Source organism: Cyrtonyx montezumae, unplaced genomic scaffold (genome assembly GCF_038088225.1).
Source record: "Cyrtonyx montezumae isolate F1298 unplaced genomic scaffold, pur_monq_1.0 scaffold_2, whole genome shotgun sequence".
In the NCBI taxonomy this organism is placed as follows: Eukaryota; Metazoa; Chordata; class Aves; order Galliformes; family Odontophoridae; genus Cyrtonyx; species Cyrtonyx montezumae.
This window is the reverse complement of record NW_027071936.1, coordinates 48,379,302-48,404,189: the sequence shown is the minus strand read 5'-3', so window position 1 is coordinate 48,404,189 and position 24,888 is coordinate 48,379,302. Positions and strand designations below refer to the sequence as shown.

General features: G+C 35.5%; 1 protein-coding gene across 2 annotated transcripts in view; it reads right to left on the bottom strand.

Moving 5' to 3' along the window:
• Positions 1-24,888, bottom strand: part of ARAP2 (ArfGAP with RhoGAP domain, ankyrin repeat and PH domain 2) — a 111,000-nt gene that overhangs the window by 66,833 nt on the left and 19,279 nt on the right. For both annotated transcript variants that reach the window (XM_065735671.1, XM_065735672.1), the window contains exons 7-8: positions 21,682-21,802; positions 18,620-18,801 (exon numbers count right to left, since the gene is read on the bottom strand). In XM_065735671.1, the coding sequence (XP_065591743.1) occupies positions 18,620-18,801; positions 21,682-21,802 (303 nt within the window). The remainder of the gene's footprint in view (positions 1-18,619; positions 18,802-21,681; positions 21,803-24,888) is intronic.

The window sequence follows — 24,888 nt, the reverse complement described above, 5'->3', positions numbered from 1 at the left end:
ATCGTGATTTTCAGAACTGAAGTTGGTGGAAAATTCACCAATTTCATTTGTACATTAAAGTGAAGTTATTTCTGTAATGGTCCAAACAAACTTTTTTTGGTAACTGTCCACTTGGCTTAAAACAGGCTTGGTGAGTGACAGGTACACTGGAATCTAATTTTCACGGTTCAGAATTATATGCTTTCAAGAGCAGTCTTGTCCTCTCCTTCAGACACAAAAGTGGGAATTGGTATAGGGAAGAAAGAACTGCTCCACTTTGAAAGATAAATTCATTCATTTTGAGTGCATAGGAGGACAATAGGGCCATTCAAGCACTATACAAAATGTACTGCCAGCAAGACCAAGCAGTATCTTTTTGGAATAAGAATTGTTTTACTCCTACACACTGAAAGCTCATTGTTCCAGAAAGACTCAACTGTGTAAGACTTTCTGAAAAACAAAGAAAAGTTTATGATTCAAAAAACACACAGAAAACTTTCTTTTTTAAATATACATAGCATAGGTATAGATATTTAAGATACACCTTAATACATTTGAGCAGAGATTTGAAATAATAGCAATAGTTACTATAAAAAATTCTTTATAGGTATAATCATAGATCAAAGGTTCTCACAAAACAGCACAATATTTTTAGCCTGTAGTTTATTAACGAAGAAAGTAGCTATGTATTGGCTTTCTGATAACCTGCGGCTCCTTCCTGAAGGAGGAATGGTTATAACATGAGTTCTGTTGTCATTACCATCCCTATCTGAAACACACAATCTATAAAAAACTAGCTGTACTTAAACTACAAAATCAGGTTATATAATTTTTAAATACAATTAAAGAGCATATTTAAACTGCATAGCAGTGAGCTAAACAGCTTTCTGTTATCATTTCTCATATCCAAAATCTATCCTTCTTATAGGAAGTTTTATTAGGAAGCTTTATTAACATTTCTTTGTTTCTGTAGTGGATGAGATTCAAGAAATTTCAAAATTAAGCTCCTATTTTTCTACTATATCACCACTTTCATTTTATAGTCACAGAAATATACATTGAGGATAACAAAAGCTTAGCCACATTTAGGAATAAAATGAGACAACTACATCTAAAACAAGGTCATGTTTCTGGTATGTTGCCTTAAAATGACAGTTCTACGCATCTTTATGAAATTCTTATACAAATCTGGAATCAGGGGGTTACTCCTCTGGCTCTCAAAGAACAGCCTTCTCTACAAAATCACTCCTCTTCTTCCCAGAAAGTATAATATTTTATCTTTTCTGTTCCCTTCCAACTTTTGCAGAAGTAAAACTTGGTCTGGCATGCTGGTCTAATGCAACCTAAAATGGTCTAATTTAAATTCATCAAAACACAGAAGATCTAGAGCTACTGTTTTTGTTCCTTGCCTTTTGCTTCTTAGCAGTTATATTCTTGTCTTTGAGCGATCAGACTTGTATCAATCTAGTATTTCCACAGTGCATAAGTTGATTAAAATATACACTTCCCATGTTAAAACATCACAAATCAAAGCAAGCAAACAAACAAAAAAACCCTACAAATAAACAATCAGCATCATTGGAAGTTTACCCTATATTGTCACATGAAAGTTCTTAGAAATAACTCCATGTTTAATTTTAAAGGTTAACTATATTATTTTCACATTAGAAATAAAAGTACATTTTTTCACCTCAGGTTTTTGCCAGAGAATTAGAAGTAAAACAGCAACAGTACAGAAGAAGGAAAACTGCTGCCATGATTTAATGTGAATATATGTATATGTATGTAATACATTCTGAAGCACAGAATTCTTTAGTACAGAAATAGCAGAGGTGCGTGCTGAGAACACCTAACTACTGGAAACTGCTGGATCAGCTGAATGTCCTCAGTGCAAAGCAATTCTCTTTCAATAAAATCATAGTCCCTGTTTTTTGTTGATGTTGTCTTTAGCTGTAAGATCTTGGGGTCATACGTTACCCTGGGGGAGAAGACAGGGTGTGCACACATGTACGCCTACAACACCAGTAATGTGTCATGCTCCAATATAAAGGAGGGAGACGAGGTTCTTAGATTGTGTGTATACCTGGCATGAGATTAAGAAGCAATGGCTCAAATGTTGGTCCGACCAGTTTATTACCAATATTGACCAGGGAGAAGGAAGGCGGACACTGTTACCAATAAGGGTGATGGGGAAGGGAAGGTGAGCAATAGGAAAGATAGGAAAGAAGCAAGGATTTGTACAAAGCAGAGAAAGTCACCAGCCAGGATCCTAGGGGCGGTCCGGTTGCAAGCGGCTCCGACAGTCCGAGGCAGAAGAGCAGGGGCGGCAGAAGCGGGGAGAACAGCAGCAGTGACAGGCAGCCTTGAGCAAGGATGTGCTAGGATGCCAGGCAAGCATCTCCTGAGATGGCTATCTCCCCACAGAGATGAGTACCGAACAGAAGAGTGTTCAGCGGCCATTGAGCTGCAGCTTATCTCTCTTTCATTGCCCCAGGACATGCCCATCTGCTTGTCCCTTAGACAAAGGATTTCACAACCCTTGCCCAGGACTAGCTTGGACATGTTCAGACATGTTCATCAGCAAACTTTGAGGCAATGGTATAAAATAATAATAGTCTCTTACATAATGGTAGGAAATGTGTGTGGAAACTTCTTAGTGCAGGTGATGAAGCACTGGCACAGGCTGCCCAGAGAGGTTGTGGTGTCTCCTCTGGAGACATTCAAGACCTGCCTGGATGCCTATCTGTGCAACCTGGTCTAGGGAGCCTGCTCTGGCAGTGGGGTTGGACTCGATGATCTCTAGAGATCCCTTCCAACTCCTACAATTCTGTGACTCTGTGAAATGCAATATAATGCAACACTAAAAATATACTTCATATTTACATGTATATATATAGTGTTTTAATTTATACACACTTTTTTTAAACAATATTTCCAATCATGCTACTACCAATTTTAAAAAGGCCGGCTCATATCTGCAACCCAACCCTTATCCTACTCTTCATACACAGAAGATTTTGACTTCGATCACTGTGCCTTTGATAGGAATTTAAAAACGTGACCATGTACATTTCCTTGAACCTATTCCTCATATTTGCAATAAGTCTTCAAGTTTGCTTTGAGGAAGCTACCACAAAATTTATGGCAATTAAACAAAGATTTATTTCTGAAAGACTTGAGAAGTCCTCTAATAATTCAACATGATTTAGTCTCTTCCTTCATTCTAGACCCATGGCATTTGACTCCCTTCAAACAGTCAAATTTTTCCACAGAGACTAAAAGCCAGTAACTAGAATCCTTTGGATAAAGCAGTCAGCATTCTTCCTTCTCTCCCTTAATTGAAGGTACAGAGTTCAGCCTTTCTAGCTTGTAAGGAAGGGTAATTTCTCCATCAGGTGGGAAAAAAATTGTTTACGTATTAAGAAAAAAATTTAGATATAAATAATTATCAGAATTTGAGAATCAATGTTAGTAGTGCAGAAATTGTTTTGATGATACTAATGCTTCTCCACAGGTTTATATTGATCTATACTTTTAAACCACACTTAGCCACCCAACTTACCTGTCATCTAGCTATTCAAATCTTTAGAAACTTATGTCCCTTAACGCAGGATAAGATCTTTGAACATAAGGTGATAAACATCACAGGCTGGTACCAAAACTGCCATGAGTAAACACAGATGTACTCTTTTATGGTCTTCTTAATGAGGTCTCAAAACAAAACCTCAAGGTACAGTATATAATTGCGCATACAGTAAAATGATGTTAAAGAACTTGAAGTTAGTCAACTCGAGTCCTGATGAGGAGGAAGATGTTAAAATTCAAGGTGTCTGTGCATGTTATTTCTGTAGCTTTGTGCACATGTATTATGATATCAATTTCATGTTCTTAACTAAGCAAAATTCCTGACGCATAATAGAACAAATTGAAAATGATTTTGTAACAATGACATGACATCTGTAATTTTAGCAGGTAAAAAAATAAGAAGAAAGCAAGAAGCAAGAGTTGGTGTCATTCACTGTAGGTTTGTTTGCAGTGGAGTGTACTGGATATGCTACTGGAGTACATTCCACATTTTCATTACATTATTAAGAAATCTAGTACATCTTGAGATGGCTCTATGATGTAATCCAAACATAAGAAGTAGGAACAGCTGAGAGATTACTTTCAAAAACTTCTTCCCAAATAACATGCAGAAGTAGCTGCATTCCTGGGTGTAACGTTTCATTCAAGTTATACATATTTATCCACTTAGTACAAAAGTACTTCAGAATTCTCACTTTGGCAGCTAAACGTCTGAGTTTTACAGTATCAATACAATATTAAATCACTTGATTATGCATTATCAGCCTGTGCCTTGATTGATGTTTGGGATGGATCTAGAACACGTGAAGATGAAAGCTCCCTTCCCATACAGACTAAAAAAATTAAAATTAAAAAAAAAAAAAAAAAAAAAAAAAAAAAAGAACAGTCAGATAATTAATGTGACTGAATACTATCCTGGAGAGTTAGCTCTTATCTATGCCTTTGCCTATTTCTACTCATTGTAAATCACAAGTCTTAGCATTCAGTCATTTCACTGTACATTTTTCTTTTCTTAGTACCTGACTTTATGCACCAGGATTTGATTTGCAGAACTGCCAAGCAGTTGGAGCTTCAGCTGAGACCTATGAATGCAATAGATAAAACTATTCTGCTACAGGAAAAAAAAAGAGAATGCAGAATATATGGGTATTTGAATAATTTACTCTGCTTCTTAGAACTGAGTTCATATGGAAGACAATCGTGTTCCATTACCTACAGGGAACTGATGAAAAATAAGTTATCGTTGTTCTTCAAATAGCCAAGAAAACAATTATTGATCTTTACTGATGAAAGATTCTTTAGGACACTATCAACAGCATGCAATGAAATGGCAGAGGTTACTTCATAAAATGAAATTACAATGACCAAATGGTTATTAAGTAAGGAAACAGCATGTTATAGTATCTATTGCACAATAACAAACTATATAGATGCAACTGGATGAAATAAGGCTTTAGAAACATGCCCAGTTTTCTCACTTTTAGAGTAAACACAGCAATGTTACTACAACACAGACCTTGGTAGAATTTTCACAGGATTTTATTTCAGAAACCCCCCAAACAACAACACTTAGATAATCGTGGAAACATGTCTCCTAATCTAACCCTGAATAACTTTTTACTTTAGATAATGTTTGACTTCAATCAAATTCAATTTAATAGTGGCTACCAGTGATCTCAAATCTTAACAAAATTTAAAGAATGCAAGCCAGAGAGGATGAAAATGAAGAGGAAAGCAAAAACTATAATTCCAAACATTCACAAATTTCTCACCAGTACTGAAACACAATGAAGGAGAAATAGTGGAAAAAAAATAATCCATCCTGCATCCACGTCTTGCCGCTACAAATAATCTGTATGCATGCAATTTAGTAACAGACCAATAACCTTTTTGTCACTTCTGAAACCATTTCTGTGAGCTGTTGCATCTATAAATGCTATTGAATTTTAAATAAAATTGTATAATTTTGACACAAAGCAATTGAAAGTTATTACTGGAAGGCAGAGTTCATGACTTAAAGGTACCAGAGTCATTTCCATTACTGCTTAGGAAAAATACAGATAGGACCAAACTCAGCTATTTTACAGTTCAGAGTTGAGCTGAGGCATAGAAGGTATGAGTGTATGTACATGCTAGCTTTGGCATGCCACTCAGTGTAGTAGGAATGGGATAGGGCTTCACATCAGAGGCACACAGGACAGAAACCAAGCATCAAAAGTAAGCTGATTAAAACTGCACACAAAAACTGTCTTGTTACCTTCCCAAATATATTGACAGACCAAGCAACTCTCTTTGCTGCCAACCCTCCTTGCCAGGAGAAAGACATGAGCTGACAAAGCCCCAGTTTGACCAATTACACCAAGTCCCTTACAGCACAGCTCCTCCTCAATGTGAAACTTGATAAGGAATCAGCATCCCAATATCTGAGGAGTGTTATCAGTTTTACTTCTGCTGCTTCTAGAAATTTCACAAGCTGACATAGAGATAGTGCAGCTAAACAAGCTAAACATAAAATTAAAAACCTGTCATAAGCAAGAGCTGCCTTCTCTTCAAGGCTTTTACCTCTAGTCTTATTCCAGTGGCCACTTAGAACAGCACAATCTCCTTGTCTCCTATTAGCAGAGACAACCATGTTCCTCACGATGTACAATCCTTAACATAGGAAAACCCATCTCATTTTGAACTTCATTTCTTGCTACTTGCTTCACATTTTTCACCCCACAGGGATGCCAGTTTAACATAAGCAAAGCCCATTACTACTGGAAGAGTACTCTGAAAAGACTCAGTTTTATAGCTTAACCACCTGTCTCTGATATTTTTTGTTTGTTTAGCTGAAATGGGTCTCCCTGTAATCTCTCTATCAAAAATCACACACAGTTTCAAACCGTTCCCCAGAGCACTGCCTGTTGACACAAGGACATTTTTAAACATCTTTATTACTAATAAAATTTTAAGTAGCCATCTGTACTCTTCTTTAAAAGTGATTCACGATAGAAAACCTTACTGGAAAATTTATCAGGACTGTTCTCTGGAGACCACAAAGGTCTGCATGTTTTAGGCATATCATGTATCGTTATGGTTTTCTGAATTCACATCTCTATAATTCTTTTGTGAAGCTGTATATATCCACTAAAGATCACGTTATGTATTCATAGTCCAGACAAACTGCTTACCAAGTGTTTGAGCTTCCAAAGAAAGGACAGATTGTGAACATTTCTGTGATGTTTTAGAAGTTGGAATGGTGAAAAATTGATTACCCTCTTTATAGACTTCTGTACAGTTGCCACTGGACAGTAGAGAAAACTGTTATTATACTCCCTCCAGCAAAAATCCCCCCAGTGAGCCAAGAAAAAATCTCTGAACAGTGGGGTTCCTGTTTTCCTCTAAATTTACCTGTGGAGACAAAATTGTTTGATATAGAAAAGCAAAAAGTAGCACTAATCAAATGTAAGCTTTTTACTAAGAGCAAATAGAAAGGTGTTAAGTCATCCCCATACAAATAAAACCAATTATTTTTTAAATAAATAAAGTTAACTCCTCTTTTTCTGAACTAAAATGCAAATCTCTGACATCAAAAATCATGAGTGAAAATAAAGTATAATTTTTGCTTTAATAAATATTAGCAGAAGTAGTAACATTTCCCGATGGAAATGTAATTCTCCTGATGAACCTGAAGTTTTCCAAAGGCTTTCTAATTTTCTTTCATGAATTTAATCTCCAGTTTACAAAATTCAAAACCATTTATGGATGAAGGAAGTTTCAAAACTTTTTAAAGTACCATCTAAACAGGATCAACTATGACGAGCATTTTCTTATCATAAAGGAAAAAAGTTTGTAGCTATATCCCTGTGAATCTCCATGAATTCCAAATAGATCTCATTTTATCATAGCTGGATCACTGCTGGACTTCCCTGCTAATGTTAATAAAACTGGCAGCTCAGATTTCTGATCCTATCAAACTGAATGGACCTGTGAAATGATGCAAACTGCAAGAAAAGACATGCACAGAAAACCTTATTAGAACCATTCCAATGAAAATGCGGAGCTGTGGATTGAGCTAACAGGACTCTTTCCTGCTAGAGAGATTTTAAGCATCTGCTGCTCACACAACCATGAAGTGAAAAGTTGCCCTTTAACAAGCAACATTATGAACTTTATTTTAAGATGAAAAATAAACTAAGAAAAGCATAAGCCCACACAAAAGCTTTTGTTCAGATGGTATAAATTTTCACCTGATGAAACAACATTAATCTTAGCTGAATGGAAATATTAAAATCCATCCAAGTTCAGATTTATGTAAAATTTGAAGTTCAGATATTTTTTATATCTCTGAGGAAAAAAAGAAAAATAAGGAATTTTTTTTTAATTAGCAGAAGCATATTTTGATTATGTGCACACAGGTACGTATACTTTGAAAAGCATGCCTGTGGAGATACAGACTTTTTCTAGAAGGCAGTTTAAGGCAGAAGCTTCCCACTGCTGCCAATCAGAAATCTGAGGGTAACAAATCAGGACTTGTGAATTCTTTCCACTTCCGTGATTTACTCTAAAACAGTTAAGGGACTAACAACTTCACCATACATTCTGCCATGTCCAGACCAAGATGGGGTTCATGTTGTTTCAGCAGCAATGCTGCATGATAGTTCTTGATATCCAAAAATCTTCCCTATAAGTCAGTCATTTCAGCATTTTCTCTCCCAGAAAGACATTTTCTTACATTTAATTCAACAAAATAAATATATATATATATATATATATTTATATCCAAACATGCCTAGAAAGCATTTGATTTTTTGTAAAGCAAAATTGTGGAGACAGACACAGCTATTTTTAGCAGTGATTCAATCCTACATTTGCCCATGCATTTTGTCATGATAGTAATGATTCCAAGAAAAAAAAAACAAAAACTGTTAGTATGAAAGTTATATATGAAAATAAGAAGTTCCACAAATCAACACAGTTTGCAAAAAAGTTCTCCTTATCATGACATATACTGAAATAGCCAGAGGATAAAATGCATAGGTTTTACTGAACTCTTAGTAAATCCATCCTAAACAATAAATTTAATTATGAGGACAGCAAAACAATAGTCCAACACTGAATTATCTGTACTGTATTCACATTTCAAGACTGAGCCCAGAATTCATAGACTTATTGAACCAAACCTAACAGTCTAAATCTTTAAGAATATCAGTCTTATATAATTCACAAATTACAAGCTAGAACAATGCTATATATCAAGCAAATTTAAGTTTGCAATGAAATAATTTTCTGTTAATTGAGAGGTATAGGCTAATATTCAACAGAAGAGTGTAACTGCACAGATAAACACTGAGCAACCCTACTATAACAAACTAGATTTAGAACAAAAACCACAACACCTTTTCAGTAATACACGTATTCTGCACTACAGACAGCTAGCTGGTAGAAAAAAGATCATATAACCTCTAGGGTTAACAAAGTATCTCCATTTACCACTTCTACATTTATCTTTTTTGTGTCACTGAGCTTCCCCTTGACACATGATGAACCGTACAAGAAGGTCTTGTAGGATCCAGAATAAGCTATGGCCATGTGGCTCCCTTGTAGCGTAATGATTCCACCTGTCTCCTGCACTCCTTTCACTTCTCAGGTCTCCCATTTCCATCCATTTTCTTACACAAAGAATAGATAAATCTTGCTCATCTGAATTTTAAAATAGACTGAAAAAGCAAAACTTGCCAAGAGCAATGTTAACTCTGTTTCAGTGCACATTCTCAAGGTGATGGAATGGGGGGGCTGATCACGACTTAAACAGTCTGAAACCATTAGTATACTCTGGGTAACACAGAAAATATAAGCTTCTCTTTCAAATTCTGCAAGTTTACAGTGTTCACTTTTTCAGTGTTCTATTAGAACAGCCTTCAAAATCATGCTGTAATTAGAAAAAAAATATATATTGAGATATACATACATATGTTCTGATAAATGAAAATTACTCATAAATCAGACAAATAAAGAGCAGCATTTTCTGTGGCAGTTTGCTCATGGTAACAGGCAAAAAAACTGAAATCCTCAGCACTGATTCACAGGTTGATCTAATAGCAGCATCCTGACCTAGATGAACCACTTTGCACACAGTGAAACACAGCTAGGAAAAAGCAGTTCTGCCTCATAACTAAGGAGACAGAGGTGTGCCCTTTTTTATACAGAAATTGCATAGGCATGTTCAAGATAACACTAAAAGAGAACATATAAGTGGTGGAAAAAAAGTATCTAGAATTAGAATGATAAAATTGCTCTATTTCATAATATTCGGAGACCCAGCAGTAGCATTTTGTATCAGTTGTGCATGCTGGTGGGAGGCTTGTAACATGCAACAATGATTTCTGAGAACAAAATTTTCAAAAAAATCAGTTCTTATTAGGAAAGATGGGCATCTGCAATCAGCAAACAAACTGAAGCCAGGAGGAGGTACATTTTCCCAGCAGGACCATACCAATTTAAGAAACCAGGACAAATTCAGGAATGAAACAAAATACTGGACTGAAAAGAAACTCTGGCAAGACTGACATTAATGGCAAAGTTTCAAATGACATTCACAAAGCTGGAGATTCACTCCAGGTATCTGTGTAGAGATCCTACAGGCAACAGCCTTCCTTAAACTGCTCTGCAAATACTGAAAATTGATCCTCAACTTTTCCACTTACAAGCAAGTACAATCAGCTTGATCAAAATCTGTACAGACTTCTTCAGATTTATGTCAAAACACATCTGCATGAAGTAGAGGAGGATGAAGTTTGGGTCAGCAGATAAAAGAAGTGTAGAATTGGAAGACCTGAACTGCCAGCACCACAGAATCACATAGAACAGCAACGAGATATCTTCTGCTTTTCTACCTACAGCATATTCTATTAACATCAATTTTTCACTTCTCCTTGTAAAATATCTGCCTGTATCAAGAAATATATACTTGATATTCCGCACTTCATCAGTGAATGAAGGGTGAAGAGATAAAGCCTCTGAAATATAGTTTTGTGTAGATGTAACTCTTTTACTCCCATACTACCTATTCACCAACAGACACACAAGTTTCACATTTATAATGCTAATTGTACACACTGATCATATGCAAGTGCAAAGACCTAGGATCATCCTCAAACCAGACTTCCAAGTTTTACATACTGCACATTGTCACTAAGTAATAAGAAAAGACTAAGCAAGTCATGTATCGCATGTTTTCAGTTGTAAACAGAAAATGAGAAATCTGTAAGATCCTAATAAACATGTTTACAGAGCACACAGAAAACACTCAGAGAAACACCTGATGTGTCTATTCAGTGTGAAATAAGCCCTTTCTAGGTAAGTCACAAAAATGTCAGGTATCTCTGCTGTGTGGTTTGTACATTTTAAGCAAGATAAGATGCTTAGAAATTCCCTTGTTTCTCCTTGCTAAGAAAAGAAGTGCAAGCTGAAACAAACCAACCTGGAAGTCAGAATCCAGCTCCTACCCGGGCACCGCTGATGACCAGTCAGCACTGTCTCCTTCACTTCTCTTATGGCTACTCAGAGGTCTAATGAATTTTGCCTTGATCAGTTTCTCAACTTTCGTTATGACCCCCATCTCCTGGCTCATCAGTTTTCTTGCAGCCCAGTAAATTGGCAGCTGCTCAGTTCCTTCAGGGGAGAGAAGCAAGAGTCAATTGTAATAATGGGCTGCAATTACTCCTGTGTTGTAGGAACTGAGCTGCTGTTGCTGACTGCTGTCATTTTGTCCGCCTTTGAACTTCTTTATGACCCCATGGCAAGGAATTACAGCCCCTGGCTGGAAAAAACATCACACCTCTCATCATCACACAGCATCCCACAGAGCCTCTGGACCAAGTGGCAGGCTGGCTGACTGGGGAACAGGAAGCAGATCACAAAGCCACGTTAATTACACCAACACAGCCTGCTGCTTCAAGACCTTTTCAAACCTTGCTCAGGTACCTTTAATACACTGCTACATACAGCAGCCTACTGACTGTAGGCATGTGTAAATGTGGATGAGTACAGTGAATACAGACTCCTCTTTGTCTAGATAGAGTTTGGAAAGTAGTACAGTTTTAAAACATTTGTCAGTACAAGAGACAGACAAGTTTTGCCATAATATAAATGGAGTCATAGCCACCAAACAGCAATAAAAATATATTTCAAATAGCGTAACTTGCCTTAAACAGAAAGAAACAAATATGAATTGTAATACTGTTAAATATTAGATAATAGTATAATCCCAAGAGGATTGGAGAAGTCAATAATCCAAGTGTGTATCCTCACACAACGGTACAAAACAAGGTTAGCTCTATAGTCCCTCAAAGGCAAAATAATGGAAATAACTGAATTGAAATACTCAAATCATGTATGTCATTAGACATTACTTAAAAAACAAACCAGACTCTTCCACTTCATATTTCCTAGATCACAGCTATCTGTCTTCTCTGTAAATACACTGAATATATGTCTTTCTCAGTCACTACTCAGTTCTGTTCCCACAGCCCTCTAGCTCCCTCACTGCCAACTACTTTGGTAACTTTTGACCTTAAGTGAAAGTAACACAGGTGCACAGAATGCTTTTCTGAAACGTCTTCAAAAACATTAGGTTCTAATTGATAACTCCGCTGAATCTCTGTGGGAGTCTGACCCACAAGCTGAGAAAGAAAAAGCATTTGACTAAAGTTTTCTGGAAATACTGATATGATATCATCTCCAGTTCTTGAGTTTTAAAATGTGCCTTCACTAACAAGACATTATTTTGCACGCAAAATATTTGTGAGGGAGAATTTAATAACAATAGCATTGAAGTGTTTCATGAGGCAATAATTCAGTTTGAGTTGATTAAGTTCAAATTTGCTGGCCTAGCAATTTATTAAGCAGAGATAGAAATTATTGCTGAAGAAGCACACAGGGGTATTCTCCATAATTTTACTGTGCTGTAAACCATAAACTTCTTTCCTCTTGCTTTGAGGATGGTGCATTTATTAAGAATAAAGCTTGTAGATATTTTCTTTACTTTGCTATCATATAATTTTGTTACTACCTGAAACAATGTCATGCTGCTCCAAATAACAAGAAGAAACTGCAACTAACTAGCAAAAAATTTATTTCATCCAGAAGATGAAAACATCACTTCAGCTACAATGAGATTAAATTTCTCAGTATTTTAAGGACCACCTTTCTAATACTTACTTTAAACTATCTGCTATTCACAGTTTATAAGAACACAGATGGACCAATCTATACAGACAATTGAACAATAACATAATCCGTTTTTGTTCCATTATTTTAGCAGTCCAATAGCAACTTCAGTCTGCTCTCTCTCCATTGCCAGGAAATAAACTGAAGTGGTTCTTACCACGAAGAATTCAAACAGAGCTCGGAATAGGACTGTCCAATCTTAAAAGTTACCATGAAGTAACAGAAATCCATGAATGCCAATACAGTTTTCTCCAAGAACACTGAGCTTTGCCTGATGCTGCAAACCAACTATGCCATGATCAATCTGCTTTTCAGTGCTCTGGGTTCTAGACATTACATACTGGTAATTACATACTCTTCTTTACTGGTAATTATATACCTCTTGCTGGTGAGTGCTAACACATTTTATTCAGTATATCTACCAAGGATAAAAATTTTATCAGCATGGTGTGACTGCCAGCATTCACCTGATCATACTCATCAGATTAGGCAAATCTTTAAAAATCTTGCTCCTCACTGGGTAAATGAATAGTCTCACCTCTTTGAAATGTTAAAGTTTAGCACTCCTAAGAGGATATGTATATAAATGAGCACACATATAGGCAATACCAAAAATGATCCTTTTGTGACAATATTTGTCTGAGTTCTGCCACACCAAATAATTTAAGATTAGAGATTCATAAACTGCATCTATTTAACTGTGTTGTAACAAATGTCAAAAATAGCAAGTCCAAAACAGATGTGTCACATAATTTTAAAGTTACAATAGCAGGTAGTGGCAGTTTTAACTAGTTAGGAAACAGAATCATATACATTACATAATGCATGTTTGTGCCTATCTTTAAGGTTGTCGAATAAATGTTTCAGTGAGGATATGTTTTCTACACTGCCTCAGAAATACTTCACTCTTCACTTTTATGACACTACTTTAGCTTTACAAAAACATTAGCATTTCAGCTACATTAAATAGGTTTATACCTGAAATGAAGGGTGTTTCTTGTCTGCCATGAAAACTGACTGGTATGTTTGCAATTAAATAGGAATTTCTCAAAAAATGCGTTAATAGCTATCTTACAAGTAGATCTAAAACCTGCTTCAGCTGTTCCTGCATGTGCTGTGCCACACAGTGAAATCCTTTTTCTTCATGATATTCAAGTAAATCTTAATTTTCTTCACTACTAATTTTTACACAATCAAGGTAGCTGGTAGCATACACATTAGCAATTCCAGAAAGCTCAACTAAGCATAACTGAGAAGCTGATAGCTTTGTCTTTTCCCTTTCTCCAACTCTACCCTTCACCACAAATCAAATTAATTATGGAGCTTTTGATCACTATAGAAGCGTTAGGCTTTCTATCACATTTCAGGTAATAGCTAAAGCGTTAGGAGTATTTACAGCTTAGTGAGATCTTAACAGTGTAAAAACAAACAAGGAAAAAAATCTGTAGGCAAGATTTCATTTAACTGCACAGAGAAATAGAGAAGAACTTGACATTAACTTTTTTTTTTTGACAGAGCTCTGCCTTCTGTTTACAGATGGGTCACTGTCACATTGCTCTTGTCTGATTCAATCACGTTATTAGTGTATTATTTAAAATGCTTTTTATTTATTTTTCAATTTATGCTGGAGTAGGGGGTACAATTAGTTGAAATCTGAAGAAGTTAAGCTCAGAAACCCTCACCCACATCAACAGAATTCCCTGATATAATTTATTTCATATTGCACACAAGAGAAAAACAGAAGCTTTTAAGCTTTCTTACAGAATACAAGTTATTTCCCACTTAGTTGTTCCTGATGTCATGCACAGCAATTGATCTTTGCCATGGTTTTGAGTGTGGAAGACTGGAGTGAATTGCATGCCAAGAAACTGCTGGAAAATTAGGAACACAACCTTAATCTATCATCCCTGCTACAGCTTGATGCAAACAACTGTATTTAAAAGAGGCTGATGCTTCCACTTCAAGTAAACAATATATATTTGATCTTGAAACATGTTTTCACCTTAATCTTCTCTCCCCCAATATATTTCCTTGGATTTTTACTATATATTTTTACATCCTGCTACAGGAAAATTTTGGAGACTGAAGCCTGAAGAAATCAAGGACAAATGAGGGCAAAGGTTCACTTGTTCTTCTGCTACCTCCATGTATTTAAGATATTCTGAACAAGATTTATTCATACAATTATAAGGATGTTTGAACATAGTGTGCACCAGCAATCAAGCAGGCAACTTTATGGAACTTCCCGGTAATTGTTACAAAAAACAGCTTATTACCAAACATCTCCAAACTATATGTGTTCTCCGCACAGAGAAGGATGGATTTTTTCTCATGGTTTTTCAGTAATTCAACATTACACTCCTTGCCCCACTCCAAGTGCACATCCTGTACTTCATTCCCTTCTCATTCATCACCTACCAGTTCTTTTAACAGCTCTTCGCATTGCCCCTCTCATTTACTTTTGCTCTCTTCAATCCCTCACCCTTTTCTCCAGCTTCCTTTCCAAAACTATCAGCAGCTTTTGTAACACATCAACATCCCAGCACCTCCTGAGCTTTAAGTAGCATCCACTGAACTGGCACTCAAGCTACTGCTCAAGACTCCTCATTAGCTCTCCGAATCTTTAGGCAATTATTTTTCTTTCTACTCAACTTACACTCAAATTCTCTTCTTTCATATTGCTGCAGACAGCACCCTCAACTAATTTGATATTTGCAATATTATTGCAATGATACAATGAAGAATCTTTCACAATAAATACTTGCACACATCTCTTCCTGTGACTTTAACCGTATCTCCTCTCCTTCAGATTACAAACCCTGAGCATCTCTGACTTGTCCTTCCACCTGCACCCCCTTTATCACTTCTCTATGTTACAGTATGTGTAATTAATCATCTCCTGTAATGCAATGTTTGATGTTGCCCAGTTTTATTTTAAATGCACTACTAGTATTGGAGAGGAAACAGAAATTATAAGGTAATATCTTATTGGTTCATTCGACATGCATAAACATTCCCATCTGCCACAGTGCAAAGCATTTCAACCTTTGACAAAACAAAAATAACCCACTGAAATCAATAAGAGCACTCAGCCAAAATGAAACAAGAGGTTTTTGATTTTTTTTAATATGAAATGGATACTATTTCTCATACACAACAGAATACTCATCGTTATTCAAGCTTTAACTTGGAGTCATGCACGGAGGGAAAAAGTTGTAAATAATCATGGCATGCAGCCATACATACCATTTTCCAGTCTTTCTATTTTGCTATGTTTCCTCTAATACCACTAATCCTCTAATAAATGCATCTATTTTGAAACTACCCAAGGCAGTAACAAAAGATATCTCAAATTATCTTTATCAAAGCCAAATTCTAGTGCAAACACTGAAACATGTAGGCCCTCTCTGGCTTCAGCTTTACCAATGAAGCTTGTATACATCCCAATGAAGAGGGTACTTTCTGGCAGACCAGGAAAGCATCTGTCACAACCCTTCTGATGGTCACAGAGGGGAGGTTATCATTGGCACCATTGCAGTACGTTGACATTTCAAGCCAATGTTTGAGCTGTCATGAAGGAGCAGATGACATGTTTTTATTTAAGCACGAACAATTTTGAAATAGAAATGGGAGTTTCAGCAAGTTGCAGGTTGAACAAATTGATTCTGTACGATCTATTTTTCACGCCTGCTCCAGAGAGGAAGTTTAAGAAATTCACACTACATAGAGAGTCAAAGAAATTGATGGTTTCTTACTAGCACTATATCACTGCCAGAAGCTCAGGCTAACCCAATCACTTTTTAACTAGAAATGGGCCTGAGACATGATGTTCAGATCTCAATCTGAACTTCACAAAGTTCATGTTGGTTATGTTAGGATTTGGCAATTGGCTTAGGATCTTCTCCACTTTTAATAATGAAGAAAAATCTTTTAAAGCACCAGTGGACTCTCGCCCATCAAGTTTAATAGAAATCAATAAATCAGCTTGATCCGATCTCATTTCAACATTGTAAGAAATCTAAATAGGTGTCTTTTAGCACTGCAGTTATAATAAACCCCTCCAAGTCTCTCTGGGAGTAGTTCTAGTGTGGATGTGAATTCCAATATGAGCAGAATTTAAGGACATCCCTGGAAGTATTTGCTTGGTAATTAATGGCTGAAGCAGAAACTTTAGACTAGAAAGATTTGTAGAACATTAGAGCCCTCTACTGGTGTAAAACCATATTACTGGGCATTTCTTTAATGCAGCAGTGAAAATAACACGTTTTTCAACTTTTAGATAAAACACAAGAGGTACTGGGAGAAGAACTACATTGCATGAAAGCTTAAAGACAGAAGCTATTTCTTCTGATTTCCAAATAGGCTGAAGTCAGAGAGAAACATGCATTCATTCAAATGGAGGATCTAACAGGAAACCTCTGAGGACCATTTGATGCGTTTGATTTTAAGTAAACAAGCTTTGGAGAGAAGCTGGTTTTGCACCATTGTTCATAATTTTCATTCAAGCAGAAGGAAACGACAAGCTGACAACATGTATAAACTTAATCTTGTTCCAGGGCTTGATTTTGGTTTGCCTTCTGCTGCACCACAGTCACTGATCTCTATAGAGCATCCATATAGTAGAAGGGAATTAACATGTCATAGTAAGTCTGTTTAAAGGTGTGCTTACATGATTAGCTAAAGCAAATGTGAAGTCATTGATACTGAAAGGACATAGTAGATACAATTTACCAAATAGCTCACAAGTAATAGATCCAACACACAAATGTAAATATGCAAAATAATAATTGAAAATGCGCACGTAAGAGAAAATTGTTAGGGGGGGGGGAATACAAAAAACAGTTTTAGATTATTTATAGATTATTTATGATTAGCATCCTGAATGCTACCAAGAAATCTTGAAAAGTGAATGGCTCTGGACCATTTTTCCACTCAGAATAGGAGGCAGCAGGTCAGGAAGTGAACAACAGACGGGCTAGTTACTGAGAAAGCGTTCATATTTGAAACAAGAGTTTGCACATAAACAAATCTGAAAGAATAAGGCATACTGCAGTACTTTCCCCAAATGGCCCACCCTGGCTCCAACAACTCATGGGTTGTACTAGTTCTGTGTAAAGAAACTGATCTTTCACTTAATGTCCTATAATAGATTTTCTTCCAACAGTTTGAATAGGCATGCATTGAGCTCCCATTTATACCTTATATCTACAGCATCCTAGGGAGTTCCACAGTTAACTGCATTACATCATAATATATTCACATCCAAACCACACACAAATAAATAAATAAATTAAAGGAAAAAGAAAACCACCCTAGATTTGGGAGCTGGAGTGAAAGCTACTTTATGTGTCTTTTAACACTGAATTTGCTTAATATAATAAAGCTCATGACAAGTTAATTCAGGTTCTGAGAAACACAAGGAACTTTAATGTGGAACATTTAGATGAAGTGTCACTTTAAATATTTTATATATTTAAGTACACTGTGGCATTTTCTATCGCACTGTACTACAGGAGGACAGTGAAACCAGTTCATAGAATAAGCTGATTTAGTCGAGTACTTATGACACACACTTCTAGGAGTGAATTAATCCTACCCCTGCCACTAACCTATTGTGACTCTGAGGGCTCTTCATTTCACCTCACTACCATATTCTTTTTGTCAATGTACAACAGATATAATGATACTTCTCTTGCTTTCTGAAGTCTTTTGAGAATTGCAGCAATAAAGTACTACATAAAAAAAGGATATGCATTTATATTCACAAAGAACCATCAATTTCTAACACCAGTTAAATCATCTTCTTGAGCATTCATTCACAAAAAGCACATGAAAAATTTACCTGCTCATTTTTGCAGATCCACACAGTATTCCCTTGAAGTAGAATAAAGATTTTGGCTTTGTATCCTTTCAGTTCAAGATATCCACTTTTCTCAGGAGCAATAGAAATTCGAGACTGAGGGTTATTGTCAGACTGAGATTTCACAGCATTGAGTATTTTATTAACCCAGTCATTCCTTTCTTCTAAACAAGGAAATAAATTAGACAAAGTTTATGTGTTAAGCAGCAGCTCTACTTTCTACCATATTTCTTTTCTTGTTCTTCCTACTGTGCCTTTCTGGTTGATGGTACAACTGCAGTGTATCAGAGATAACATCTACCATGAAAAGGAGGTAGAAAGGAAAAAAAAAACACCAAAACCAAACAAAAAACAAACATACATTGAAGATTAGAGGCTAGCATGGATATCCATTCATTTATCCATATATCAACAAAAATCAGAATTTATGAAAACGTTCATCACAGTTTTCAAAATCATGACTACTAGGTTCTAAGATGCTTAATTTCAGAGAGCTTAATGACTGAGATGGCATACAGGTAGCATGTTCTTCATTTTCTTGTTGCTCAATCATTAATAAAAGAATTAACGTAATCATTAATAAGGGAATTAACGTAAGCAAATTTCATGGAGCCCAATTATCACCAACCACTGAAGAGAGGAGCCAACTCCAACACTATTCTGTTTGATCATGCTTTTATCCAGTATTTGGCAATTCACAGTTTATTCCATTAAGGTGTAGTGGTTAAACAGTATTGTCAAGGGCACTGAGTAATCAAAATAATATATGTTTGAATGTCTTTTGCATGCAGTACTAGTTTAGCATCTTACAAACATATGAACACAAGTAGGTGAAGTAATAAAGTTCCACTCAGTCTCATCCACTGTTTTCTGATGTTTCACCAGGCTAAGATCAATATACTTTAACACTGAATAGATTGAATGAATTAGACATGACTTACATGATGGAAACATCATGAATATTTCAATTATTTTCTCTAAGAGATTCAAGTCACAAAATGTATGGGATATAATATCTATCTGTATATGCTGTTCACGGTGCATCTAATGTTGACATAATGAGTGCCCAGCACTGTAAAGAGGACTATCAGAACAATACGTTCACTTCATAAATGTAATGTGAGCAACAAGAAGAAACATGAATTTAAGCATCAAAAAAGATTTTGAAGAAGAGCAAGACAGCAGTCTGACAGATTAGCACAGGGAAGGTGATTCTAGAGCTTCTCTTAAAATTATAGGTTTTAAAACAAGTGTTTTATTCTAAAGTATTTTAAAGAAATTGTAAAAGGTTACTGGAATATTTCAGTATAGATGATGGCATGAAATTAAGGTGTGTTTTGTTTTTTCATTTTAAATAGCACTTAACTCCAATTAAAATATCACAGAATCTGAGCAGATTACATTCTAATTCAGCACTACCAACTGTTTCATTTTTTTCCCCCAAATTCCCTAAACTTTCCAAATGTTACACACAGTTTTCCTCTAGCTATTTAAATATATTAAAAAAAATATTTTACTTACAATTTGCAAATCAAATAATCAGAGAACCAAATGACAAGAAAACAAATGTTGTTTTCTACAGATTATGGACTAACACTGGTTTAAAGGGTCATAAGTCAACAAGGGCAACGTTGACATTCTGTATTTTGATACTTCAGCAGAAATTAAGGATAATTAAGTTAATATATAAGGTCTGCAGGATGAAATATGTATAAAGTCTTCATTTCAAATACCTTTTAAAAGAAGTGCTCTTGGAATAGTCCCAGAACAATTTCCAATCATAAATTCACAGAAGAAATAGCATCAAATGACAGTTTGTGCACATATAAGTTAGCAAGCAAGATTATTTACATAATTTACTATGAATACATCATCCACCATTGGAAATAGTAAGGATCAAATTACTTGTATAATATCAACTTATCTCCTTAATGTAACAGTAACAGCTTTATGGACACATCACCAGGTCCAAAGGCAGTTGCGCAGTAAATGAAAATACAATTTAATGTACAACAAATGGCTGCTCTGAATATAATTTTTAAGTCAATATAAGCTGTTACCATTTTGCGGTATTCAAAGGTAACAGCCCATAAAGCAAATTATGACCCTACAAAACAATAACGTGCTAAGATGCTTATGTTCTAATTTATAAAAATGACCAAAATTTGTTTTGGAAGAGAAAGCCAAAAGTAATAAAAATAGACTTACTTCTTAGCTAAGAGCATAAAAATGTCTGAACTGATTTGAGCAGACTTGATAAGGATTTGTTCACCAATGCTGCACTCCTGTTGCAGCCTGCAGCAAATGTATACAACCAAGCTATAACCCATAAAAATGAGATTTGATAAAGGAAATGCTGAGAGACCTTTAGTTATAGTGGGTCTGGCACACAGTCCTGTAAATACATACTACACGTCTCTTTTCCTAGGTATTCCAGTTTATTTGACTGTTTCCATGAATAAGTCATACATGCACTGACATTAATTCTACATATTACAACAGTATGGTGATAAAGTATTAGACTAGATGGTGCACTAACTTCCTCTTTATGTTTGTATTCTCTACCAATATATGGCTGAAAATACTTTATAAGGCAGTAAATAAAGACCAAAAAAGAAAAAAAAACAAAAAAAACCCACATTGTCTCTTATCACATCACTACATACAAGCCATCAACTTCATTGTTGCTCTTCATCAATTTTATATCAAGTAGTGACTGGGAGCAGATGGCTGATAGTACACAGACTGTAAAAGCTGCTAGTGATAACTAATGAATGTCCAGAAAAATTCACCTTTGGAAATAATGGGAGATGAGGTGAAGGAGCTGGAAAACAGTGTTATTATTTTGATATTTCACAATGTATTTTGCTTCTTATTATAAAGATTATAGTTATCAGTAGTTTTACTTTATAAATCCAAAAGAGATGGATTCCAGAAATACTTTCTGCAATATAACTGATCACACATCATATAATTTAATTTATCAACAATGATTGCATGGCCTTCAAAAAATCATTCAAATTATCTACATATATTGTACATACCTTCTTTATCCACTCGGAAGACAAAAGTTCTATGGGATGTAACAATTTCAAATTTATTCTCTCCATGAACTCTAACTGTTGCTATAGCAGAGAGTAGTATTATTCCCTTTGAGAATACTTCCTATAATAAAAACACAAAAGAAGCAGTTAATAGTTGTTAATAAACGTCTCCCAGGTAGTACTATGCACAATGATGTTTCGGATGCTCACATTCCAAACTGTGCTGTTCTCCTACAAGTTCAGCATTTATTATTAATAAAACTGCATCAATTAGTAAATCATTACACTACCCATTCACGACCCATTCATTGTTACGTATCCATGCTCATATTCTGCCTTCTGAAATAGTAGAACATCCCATGGTGAGATATAATGCATATATAAAGCACCACTTCAGGAGACATCTCGTGACACTGCTATCACAAAATGTCATAGTCTTTAATTCACAATTTTATACCAAAGAATTGGTCGTATCATTCATACACACACAATCATAAAATAGAATCAAACAAGGAAAAAAAAAAAAAACATGCCTTCTCTAGGTAGACAAATCCAGAGAATTTCTATGTTCCTTCTCCCCTTCATTCACTAGTTAGCTAGTTAAAATAATAATAATAATAATTACTGATTTTGTCTTTCAGTATTGACATGAAGGGGGGTTGGGAAGTGGTGACAACTCTGCAAAATTCTATTGTCTTGTCATTACTAATCTAATGATAAACTTCTAGCTTGGATCAGTACATGCTTTTCTCCCAGTTTAGATGAAAGTGGAATGATCCCTCAAAAATATCACTTGACTTTACAGTGCGTTTTCCCAAAACTTTCTAATTTCCAGCTAGGAAACACGACAACAGAATTTAAACAACAGCAAGACAAGAAACAAATTAAATGCTACTAGAACTTTCTCCAAGCAGATCACCTTAATTCTTTAGTTGATTATGTTATAAAGTGGCCCCATACTGGGGGGGCCAGGAGAAGCTGAAGCAGATACATGACACTTCACAAGTACTTCTGAACAACTCCTGGATTACAGAGTTAATGCTGTCATCAACATCCTTTGATCAATTGGTATTCTAAGATAATTAAGATAAACTGATAAGATTTATGATCCAGATGCAGTAATATTCCAAGAGGTAGCTCTCCCATAAAGAATTTGTACTGCAGTAAATTTCCTCCTGAAGTATAAATTATTATAACAGACTTTCTACAAAGACTTAAGGGTTCACTGTGAATTCTAAGCATGCAGGATGCAGTTTCTGTTTATTGAGTGTAATATACCACCAATTTTCACTAAATTCACAGTATTGTGTTGTTTCACTTCTAAACACTAATACATATCAATGAACACTGCTTGAAAAACTGCAATTTAGTAAAAGAGATATCAAGATAGAGAAGACGTTACTCTAGTTACACCCAAGAACTACTCTGTTATTCAGAATCATCTATGTACTGCATGTGTATTTTTATTATGTCCATATTTATTTGAAGACAGACTTAAACACAGCAATTTCATATTTGTTAAAAAACACAGGCATTGTGTCAACTACTGATCCTTCACAATGAAAAAGCAAGCTTACTACAGACCGTATTTCTAAAACTGTTCAGATACAATTATATTATGGAGTTTGCAGGCATCTACTGGTTGTATCTGGTACTGTAAGAGAATAATTTAGACTGCTTTAAGTTACAGCTACTTTATTCTACTTTATACTACCTGCTTCAGTCTCTTTTTAAGCTTAGTATGGGTTGGTTGTTTTTTTTAATTTATTTTTTATTTTTAAATTTAGTCATCCTTAAGGCATATATATGTTTTGAAATACAGTTTAAACCACGTTAATTTCTCAATCTCATTTCTACAGCAGCTTCTCTTTCACATGCAAGAACTAGCTAAAAGCTCCTGCAGATAAGGACAATACTCCAGACAGGTAACTAGGTGATTTAAGGAAACAGAAAACAAAACAAAAAAACCCACATCCTTCCACAACAGACAAAATATGACCTATTTCAAGAACAGTGATTGCTCTACTTTGCAGTAAATTTCATTCTTCATTACATTCACATGCAGCATAAACCAACAAAATGAAGTTGTCCATATGAAAAGTAAAGACTTTTTCTTAAATCACTAATATATTTGTCAGGAATTCCAAAATGTTTTTAAACTAAGAATTTCAATACAGCCAGCAGTTCTGCCTTACCAAGTACATTAGAGCACCAAAGTTCTCCTGCCAGAATAAGAGATTCTAAAGAAATACTATGCTAACTGGGTAACTGAAAAGAGTTCTGAAGTGATGCCTTCTTTTCTTCAGTTTACTACCTTCACTTCAGTTAACCACATTCTGTTATGACAAAAACGATGTGAGGTATTATTCTCACCACATCAACTTGCTCAGGACAATGAAAATAGAAGAAATGAGAACCATCACCAATTCAAACCAAAATAGTTTCAGATCAGATGTCCTTTGTAAAAAAAAAAAAAAAAAAAGGAAGTATTTTTATTATATAGATACAAATGAACGATGAGATCAGAAGCTGCCATACAACTAGAGCAAGGTTAGAAAAAAAGTTAGGCAATTCAAACTCAAATCATTCAGAGAAGAATTTATGTAAGCTAATCTTTTTTTTTTTTTTTTACACCATTTTTCAGGAATCTGGCCCTCTTTGTCTTAATTTGGCCCCAACGTTCACTCATTTCATCCTTAATTAGCCACACAGCACATTTCTTACCCAATGCAATCCCACAATGCACTCAGAACTATCGACGGACAATTTTCTTTTCCTTCTATTCACAAGCATCTCCAACTGTTTCATGAAATCCCCAGCTCCCATAATTTGTGTCAAAACTCACAGTACTCAGAGATAAGAAGGTTTAGCATGTGATTCATCAAGGTAATAAGTCAAACACCCAAATTTGGACAAGTTGAACACACACACACACACCAAGCAGCAACTCTTCCATTCACAAGACTACAAAAGAACAGCAAAAACACAACAAACCACCACAAAAAACATAGACAAGAGTCTGTAAACCAAGACCCTGGAGACCTCTTTAAAGTCCAAACTACCAAAGAACCCTTCAAATAGAGGATGGAATGTTGAAATATTTCTATGCAGTCTGTCCCACATGAAATATTCCTCTCAGCAGAAGGGATGATTTCTGTAATCTCTTGCAACAAACAAGCATATAACAAGTCCTGTTCTAGTTACTTC